General features: G+C 44.4%; 1 protein-coding gene across 5 annotated transcripts in view; it reads left to right on the top strand.

Moving 5' to 3' along the window:
- The window catches only part of Ildr1 (immunoglobulin like domain containing receptor 1), a 32,893-nt gene extending 23,706 nt beyond the window's left edge, over positions 1 to 9,187 (top strand). For 2 of the 5 annotated variants that reach the window (XM_010629982.1, XM_010629987.1), the window contains 2 exons: positions 757 to 888; positions 1,091 to 2,564. In XM_010629982.1, the coding sequence (XP_010628284.1) occupies positions 757 to 888; positions 1,091 to 2,067 (1,109 nt within the window). In that variant the 3' untranslated portion in view covers positions 2,068 to 2,564. Of the gene's footprint in view, positions 1 to 756; positions 889 to 1,090; positions 2,565 to 6,704 lie in introns of those variants that run through there. The other 3 variants (XM_010629984.2, XM_010629986.2, XM_010629985.1) reach the window with 3 other exon arrangements.
- The last annotated feature ends 20 nt before the right edge of the window (positions 9,188 to 9,207 follow it).

Genomic DNA, 9,207 nt, shown 5'->3' with positions numbered 1-9,207 from the left:
GTTTCCCCTGGGGCGCTCTTTTTCTTTTTTTTTTTTTTTTTTTTTTTTGCTCTGAAAGGGTTAGTATTTCCTTTCCTGCTTCCCTGCCTACTACATCCCTTAAAGATTCCCCCTGTCTAGAGGAAACCCCAATGCTTGATAAGGTGAGGAGAAGAGTAGAAAGGGTCTGCTGCCACTTAAGCTCCTTGCATTCCCTCTCCTTCCTCCCACAGGTTCCTGGCTACCAGGGCTGGGCTCCCACTGGAAATACTCCTCAGCACCACACATTTCCTTCTGCTCTGAGCAGACAGCCCTGGGCTTGCCTGGCAGGCCCCAAGAGTCCCCAGCCCCTGACTCACTGACTCCTTTAAATCCTTCGCATGTGTACCTTCGGTCTCTGGCTTTTGGTTCCTGATTTCGATGACCAGTGGCCTGATATTTCATTGTCTGCCGGTATCCATGTTATCTACCTACGCACGTTACATGTCCTTGGGAGTGGGCAGGTAGGATGATGAACAGTTCTGAGTTTGGGAAGTCAAGTTTTAAGAGTATCCTTTCCTAGAGTGTGGAAATCACAATCTTGTCTGGAGAAAGTTTATTCCTAGCTCCTTGCCGGAGATTGGTTCCTTCTTTCCTTAGTGCTTACTGTCATGCAAGGTGAGGAATGGACTTGGAGGAGAATAGCTGGCCTCATGGTGAGAATGTTAGGTGGAGTCAAGTGAAGAGGGAGGTGTGGCTTTCCCAGGCTGAGGGTCTGCATTTTTCCTTCTCCTTCAGCCCTGGCCCGCCACCGCTACATGAAGCAGGCTCAGGCCCTAGGTCCTCAGAGGATGGAAAAACCCCTGTTCTGGGGTGCAGACAGGAGCTCCCAGCTCTCATCTTATACAATGAACCCACTGCTGCAGCGAGGTAAACCTTGCCAGAGCCTTGGGCAGGGGAGGGCAGGGGAAAGGGTAGGAGTGTGGACTTCCCTGGGCCTCTGTGGGTGTTTTTCTAATTGAAGATGGGAAGGAGTGGAGTCAGCTAAATAATGTAATACTTTGGTGTCCTGAATCTGAGGAACTTGTTTTGGGCCAGCAGTTTGGCATGTTCTGTCCTTGTTTCCATTCAGATTTGTCCTTACCGTCCAGCCTCCCACAGATGCCAGTGACTCAAGCCCCAGCTCATCCTCCCATTGCCAATGGTGTCCTGGAATATTTGGAGAAAGAGCTGCGCAACCTCAACCCAGCGCAGCCTCTGCCTCCCGAACTCAAAGCCGGATCTGGCCACCTCTGCAGCATGCTGTCCTCCCTGGGCTCCGAGGTTGTGGAGCGCAGAATCATCCGCCTGCCTCCACTGATCAGAGACCAGCCGGCCTTGAGCAGGACCAGCAATGCATCACACCAGCAGTGGCTCACCCCAGTTCCCTCCAGACCCTGGGATCTGAGGGAGGGGAGAAGGCAGCCCTACTACTCCGATTTCTGCCAGGAGCTTCAGGACCGAGGGCCAAAACCCTGGGAGTCTGGAAGAAGAGAGCTAGACCACCTGTGGAGAGAACGGCATCGCTGCTCCAGGCGGCACAGATCACCCTCGGCCTGGTCAGATCCGGACAGCCTCAGTGATGGCCTCTCGTCCAGTGAGGGACACTGGCCGCCCAGCCGTCCCCATCCCAGGAACCACCATGAGGCGCGGCCCCACAGGCCGCACAGCCCTGGGGATCACTACCGGAGGATCAGGAGACCCCGGCCCCGCAGCTACTCCCCTCCCATGAACTCTGGCCTCAGTTCCTGGAGCTCTGATGAGAAGGAGACGCCCCCGCCACCCAGAGACCGGGGGTCCCAAAGAAGTCACCATGGCCGGTCTCATTCCCCAAGCTGGCCTGAGGAAAAGCCACCCAGCTACCGCTCACTGGATGTCACTGCAGGCAAGAATGGCAGGCAAAAAGGGAATGTGGAGAGGCGCTCGGTGAGCCTGGGGCGTCCTGCTGAGGGTCGGGTGTGGGCAGGAAGGATCCTCCAGGCAGGCCTGAGCACACAGACACAGGCCGCCTCATGGGCCCCCAAGGAGGGTGCCTCCTCTCTGCTTGACACAAGCTTCCTGGTAGGCTGAGTGAGCCACCTCCTTTTAAAGCTGAAGGGATCTAGGCAGTTCCGGGGCTTGGCTCACAAGGGGTCTTCTCAGACTCAGGTGGTCTCCAGTGCTCCTCACAGTCCTGCAGGCCATCAAGCAGGGGAGGCTGCCTCACAGATGAGGAACAATTAGAGCGCATTGCTCTGAACAATTAAACACCTTAAGAGTAGCAGAGCTGAGATTTGAACACAGGCCTTTATGCCTTGTGCTTTACCTCCTGTCACAGCTGCCTGGCTGTACTTAGTAAGCCTATTTCCATACCTCAAGTTAGAACAGGCAGCCAGCCTGGGGACACTTGAGTGAGTATGCAAAGCCCTGGTATATCTGAGGATGAGGCCCTCTCTGTACCCCCTTGGGAAGTATCATTGATAAATAAACAAATCTTGGTATCCAAAATATGGGTCCAAACTTCAGGAAGCTGTGAAAGGACATGGTACCAGTCTTAACTTACCAGCCTAAAAGGGGAGCACAGTGGAACCAAGCCTTTGGGGCCTCTGGATATAGACTTTTCCTCTGTTTTTAAACATATGACTTTTAAAAAATCATTTTCTAAGGGCCCATGGATTTAGCTCAGTGGTTCTGCTGCCTGCCTTGCAAGCACAAGGACTCAAGTTCAATCCCTGATACCAAAAAAAAAAAAATCATTTTCTAATGAATACACTGGAATGACAGTGTTAAAGGAACTTTTTATTTATTTATTTATTTTTAATTTTTATTGAATTTATTGGTACATTCTAGGTGTACAGTACAGTCACATTCATTATTGGGATCTTGTACCTTTACATGACAGGTCTTGGTTCTCATTTTTCCCCTTGTCCCTGCCTAAAGGAACTTTTTAAAGGTCTGCCACTATTACTCAAAAGTATTCGAGAACCATTGGGAACCAACTTACAAGCTACTGTACCCACAAAAATCTTTTTTTTTCTCTATTGGACTAAAATCATTTTGTGTTGAGATAGTGAGAGGAAACTGTAAGAGGGGCCTCAGGGAATAGCATCCCAGACCAGAAGGATCATATAAGAACACTTGCCTCTCACAGGCTTTGAAGGATATGCTTCTAAATTGGAAGTACATGTTCCGCTCTGATTTTTTCCTCTAAATTCTCACACACACAGTGTGTATAAAGGAGCAGCCCCCTGAGTGGAACCACAGGCAGCCCTTTCTAGAGCAGACCTGGGACAGAACAGACTTGTGAAGAAGATAGGGAGCACCAGCAGGCATTTCTGAAACAAACAGTAGTAATTCTGTCATATTCTCACAGGTGTCCCGTGAGAGGCAAAAATCTGCAGTCATGGAAATAGCTCCCCCTGCAAAGGGCACTGAGCTGTAGACACCTTACGTAGCATCTTATTAATTCCATGCAGGACTGTGATTCTTCTGATAATCACCTGCAGCTCTGAGACCCCTCTGACTATGCCAACAAAAACAAAAGGGAGTACTGTTTATATCATTATCCTCCTTTGCAGATGATCCAACTGTGTCTTCCATGTTACCATTATGAAAATTAAGCCCTGGGCAGGGGATTTAGCTTAGTGGCATGTACCTACCTTGCAAGCACAAGGTCCCAAGTTCAATCCCTGGTACCAAAAAAACAACAACAACAACAACAAAAAATTAAGCCCTGAGTGTCACTTTATATTTTTTTTGAATTATCACAAATGCTTTTTATTATACATGCATTTGTTTTTTGTAATACACTGTGCATCATAACCTTAATGGCTAAAATGTTATGAAGAGTACATACAAAAAAAAGATTTACAAATAAGCAGCAGATGATAGTGTAATGGATTTTTGTGTTTCTGCCACATTTCACTGCCCTTTTTATAACACAGCTCTGATTTTGTGAAGTGAAAAAAAATGAAGTCCTGAAAAATACCAGAATTAGTCAAAGCTGGGAGAACTACAACTATACTTACTTTACTCCTATAGTGACTAAACTTGTGTCTTCATTTTGGCAGGAAAAAGAGTGATTTTAAAAAGTTTTTGGCCCCAGATTTAAACCTTATTTTTTCCTAAGTTAAAATGTTCTAATATTTTTTAAGTTAAATTACATAGCTTTTTGTAGGAGAAGGGTGGGCGGAACATCAGGTTTATGTCAGATACTGAGGCAAGTTACTTCCAAATCCTGTTTCATGAAATCCTCACAATAAACACGTAGGACTTAGAGAGGCTCAGAACCACACAGCCAATAAAGAGTGAAAGCCTAAGTTTTAATACAGGTTTCTGACTCTTACACCTGTCTTCATTGCAATAACTCAGGCTGCTTCCTTCAAAAGGGAGAAAAGTATCACTGGGACCAATGGTATTTTCTAATGATTTATTTCTTCCTAATTTCCTAAAAGTAGCACAGCTTCTTTTATCTTCAACATGAACACAATTGTACCAAAAGTGGACCAAATTTTCAGTTGTAACGTCACTCCTGAAACACAAAGACTGTCTAAGAGCATTTGAACAATCTCCATTGTCTCAGTTTGTCTCCCAGAGGGCTTCGGCACCTTATCACAACCTTTCACTCGTATTCTGACAGTGACTAGAGGCCCAGGCCCAAGGTTTGACTTGGCAGATTGGTTAATTTGAAAGACGGTGCTTTATTTATTATTGACTTTTGAATGATTTCAATGGAGCAAAAGTCTCCCAGCAAAAGCCTTTCTCTGCCCTCTCCCCATGGGGCTGTGTGCTTTTCACACAGGTGACCTTTCCAGCCTCAGAAGTCATCAGAGCTTGCCAAGTTCTGACATTGTAATATAACTGAGCCACTAGATGGTGATCTTTGATTGGTTATCACTTGAAGTTCTGTTTATTCCTTGAGTTAATAAGATGTGCCACTATTTTCTTATAAATGAGCCTCTATCAGTGACAGGTTTACCATGGTTTCTTATAAAATATTTATAAAACAATACTTAGGTATTTAGAGGAATGGGAATTAAACATAATATGTTTTAACTCATAGAGAGACCTCTTTCAAGAGTAATGTTTAACAAAGATACAAACAAGAGCTTTAGGGTGCATGATCTCATGGAAGCTTGAAATAGGGTGAAACCATTCTCTGTATGGTGCTCAGGAGAAAATGGAAGTTGTGTTGGGGGGTCTCCCGCCAAACTGCAGACTCTACCTGCTTCACTTCAGGTCTGGGGCCCTTTTCACTCAACCCAAACTGCAGCCTGAGAAATACAGGAAACAGAAACTTCAGGCTTTTAACTCCAGTGGTCCCTGTGTTCCTGGCCTCCTTCAAACTGATAATCTTTCTTTCCAATCTTGCCCTGATTAAGAGGTTTCCCAAGGCATTCCCGGCTTCTTCCAAACATGGTCCACACAAGGAAAACCACTTCTTTCTTTTCACTCCAGGCTTTGCTCAAACTTTCTATAGAGAATCCCAGCTTTTTCCTGTTTTGAATTTTTTATTTAATTAAAAAATGCTATTAGGATTTTTCATCTCATACTTTTAACACTCCTTGTTCATATCTAGATCTTCCTTTAGTGTGCTCTGGGCAGTTTCTTTTAATCCCATTTCACACTTTTCTTCTGTGTCAGAGGAAACATGCATCACAGAGTATTTTGATAGAAGATATGCCCCTAAAACTCACTTTTTGGATAAATTGGAAATGTTTTTATAAATAAAAACATGAATATACATGCCTTTAAAACAGTATATTATAGGACAGATACCTTATCTTCTTCCTGTTTTAAATAAGATGAGGATGGGCCTGGGGATTTAGCTCAGCAGTTTGGTGGCCTGCCTTGCAAGCACAAAGACCCAAGTTCAATCCCAAAAAAATGAGGATGGTCACATTTATGGACCAAAAGTATAGATTTTTTTTAAATTTTTATTTTTATTAGTACATGTTTGCAGCATATAATACATTAATTAGGGGAGCTGATACATGTACATAATACATCCTAACTCTTTTTACATCTCTTTCCCCTCCCATTCATCTTGGTTCCCATCTCACTTGCAAAAATCTATCTCCTTATTCCCTATAGTTTATTTTAATTTGCTTTTAAATTATTGATGCATTAGGTTATAACATGATCACTTAAAATACATAGTAAGATATGTAAATTTGAGAAATGTAAACCATAGCTTTTACTTTACTGAAGAAGTAGGAAAAGACCAAAGGCCAATAACTTTTGAAGAAAAGCCACTGAGTTTGTTCAGGAACAGGTAGTAATCGTTGCTAAACAACTTCAGAGAAATACTGAGATACGAAGCCAAATGTTTTAGAAAAAGGCTACAAAGAAATGGTTCAGGAGAACATAAATAGGAAAAGGAGAGTCATCTTTGCAAGTGAATGGTAGGGAGATGGACTGATACATGGGGCAGGGAACCTTTTTACGGTCTCTAAGGACAAGAAAATGTTTTAAAAACAGAGCAAGAGGCAGAGTGATTAAGACTAAGAAGGTTTCAGAAATGAAAGCTGTTTGAGGGATGCTATAGAGGGAGAAAACTAAGCCTCGGTGATGAGACTGGTTCCAAAAAGAGTTGGCATATTTTCAGGCTCAGATCTGCTATCCCAGCATCCTCCACTCATGTAGGGTTTGCACCAGTGTGCTTTGTGTACTGTATGCATAGACAGTAGATTGTGACTGACTGGATTTTTTTGTGTCCTGTTTCTCAGGAGAGAGAGAGCTCCCATAGTGGAAAGAGTGTGATCATTTAGTCGCCAGGCACAGCACTACTTCTGTGGCTATTTCTCATCTCCTGCGTGTCCCCAGCACCATCTAGATTTCCATGTGATCTGAGAGGGCTACTGCAAGCCTGCCTAAGAATGCTGGCTTCAATTCTGAGGATCGAATAGAAGAATTTTTAAAGCAAGATCAAAGAATTAGTGACTAGCCTTAGCCTTGGTTCAACCTCTTTGGCTATATAGTCCCTGATGTGTAATGGAGCCTAACTGGGATGTGATCCCTCAGGAACTTAGCAGCCTGAGTCTCCAAGTAGGTCACAGTGGTTATGGTCATGGCTACTCGCAAAACGAGAACTCAGGAATTGTGTTGTTCAGCTTTCTGTTGCTGGAGCAAATATCTTGGGTAAGTAACTAGAGAAGAAGACTTCTTTTGGCTCACGGTTTCCGAGTTTTCAGTCCATGGTCAACTGGCTCCAAGACAGAAACATCATGGTGAAAGAGGACAGCAGAGCAAAGCTGCCTAACTCATGGCAAGCAGCAAGCAGAATGAGAGAAGAGAGCCACAGAGGAAGGAGGCTGGACACCAGAATGTACCCTTCTAGGTTCTGTCTCCAGATACCTACTTCCTCTGACCTGGCCTCCTCTCCTCATAGCAGATCAGTCATGAACTCATCAGTCGGTTAGCCTAATAAGGTTAGAGGCCCTCATCACCTTCCACAAGCTCCGCCTCTGAACACACGAGCCTTTTGGGGGGCATTCTTGATCTAAACCATAGCAGGGATCTTTAAGAAGTCAAGCATATTTCAGAAACAGGAAACCTAATAAGTATTAGGGAAACTCCCATGGGAACTTGTCTGCCTCCATTGAGTATCCTGGGGATCTTTATGTGTTTGGAGTCATTGCTCCCATTCTCAATCCTGAGACTCTTGAGTTCCCAGTCTGAGATGGCACTGAAATTGTACATTTTTGTGCCCTTTTACAGGCTGTTTTTTGTAAGGGGAGCAGGGAAGCATTTTTGCACCAATCTTATTCTTGTATCTTGTTTTCTTCTTGCTCATTTTCCCCTACATCTAATTTATATTTTCTTATATATTATGAAGCCATTAGGATCACTTTATTTGCTTCTTGGGACTGGCACAGTGTAAATAAATAAGAAAAAAATAAATGTACTGGGCTGGGGAGACTGCCCCAAATAAATACCTGATTTTCTACTTTGGTGCACTTGACTGGGTTAAACCTTCTTCCCCTAAAGTTCAGAGAAGAGCCAGGCCAACCTAGGTAGTTCTAGAACTTCCATCCTCCTGGCCTTTCAGGTTTGAAATTTCCCAAGCAAAAGCATTCAGTGAGGTGTTGCTACTCAGAGTCCCAGGTGAAAGGGCTGTGCCTTCCCTAGCGTGGAACATAAAGCTCTTCCCATTTTCTATCCTATGCTTCATGCAGAGACCTTCTCTGAGCAGACTGAAAGGAGATCGACCTAGCAGAGGTGCAGCTGTTGTGTGTGTGTGCCTGAGAATCCATATGTATAAGGTCTTAAGCTTGCTTAATTTAGAGCCTGTTGTATCAACATACTCCCCCCACCCCCGGTTTCATAACTACATGTGGAGAAATAAAGGTTTCTTTGGAATTTTAAATATCCACATGTAACTGAGCTTTAATTAGCAAAATGGAGGGGAAGAAATTTTAATAGATAATGTCATAGAATCTAATAGGCAGGTAAGGGACTTCTCGTCTAGAAAAAATAGAAGAGTCCCATTTTTCCCTGTTCTTTTCTATTATGTACAACTTTATAAATCTTAGAAATGGCACAAGAAAAAACCAAAAACATTCTGAAGAGTGTTAAGAATAAGCTGGCTTGAGAGTTTAGGACTAAAAGAACAGCACAGAGGCAGGGAAACTCACACACACACACACACACACACACACACACACACACACACACAAGTCAATTGAAGATGGCCAGGTAGCTCAACCTGGATCTTATTGAGTCATTCTGGCAACCTCATCTGAGGGGCCAGTTGTGAACCCTACCAAATATAAGCACCTAGGGGAAGACCTCTCCTCTTCTGGGCCAGCAGTTCCTCTTCTGAGGACAGATACTAAGCTGAGCAAGAGGAACCAGTCAAGAGAGGCCAGAATAAAGAAGGTGGCTCATTTGGGGAGGCTTCAGACTGACTTGGACTCTTGTCTCCCTACCCAAAGTCAACATTGCTAACTGGTGGAATCAGGAAAATGGACAGACTGTCACAGCAGGCAGCTCTGCAGCTAGAAGTGTGTTCATCAAAGCCATATTAAGGAACCAAGACTCTATTCCTTGGACCACAGAAACCTGAGCAACTGGGCAGGGGGGCGGTAGCAGGAGGATTCCCCCTTCAGCAAAAGATACAACTACCCAGACAGAAGAAATTCCTCCCGGGCCGGGGATTTAGCTCAGCGGTTCGGTGGCCTGCCTTGCAAGGGCAAGGACCCGAGTTCAATCCCCGGTACAAAAAAAAAA

Source organism: Fukomys damarensis, unplaced genomic scaffold (genome assembly GCF_012274545.1).
Source record: "Fukomys damarensis isolate Sample0158 unplaced genomic scaffold, DMR_v1.0_HiC HiC_scaffold_24, whole genome shotgun sequence".
Classification (NCBI taxonomy): Eukaryota; Metazoa; Chordata; class Mammalia; order Rodentia; family Bathyergidae; genus Fukomys; species Fukomys damarensis.
Note: the sequence above shows the minus strand (reverse complement) of the source record. Positions and strands in the feature narration are given on the sequence as shown.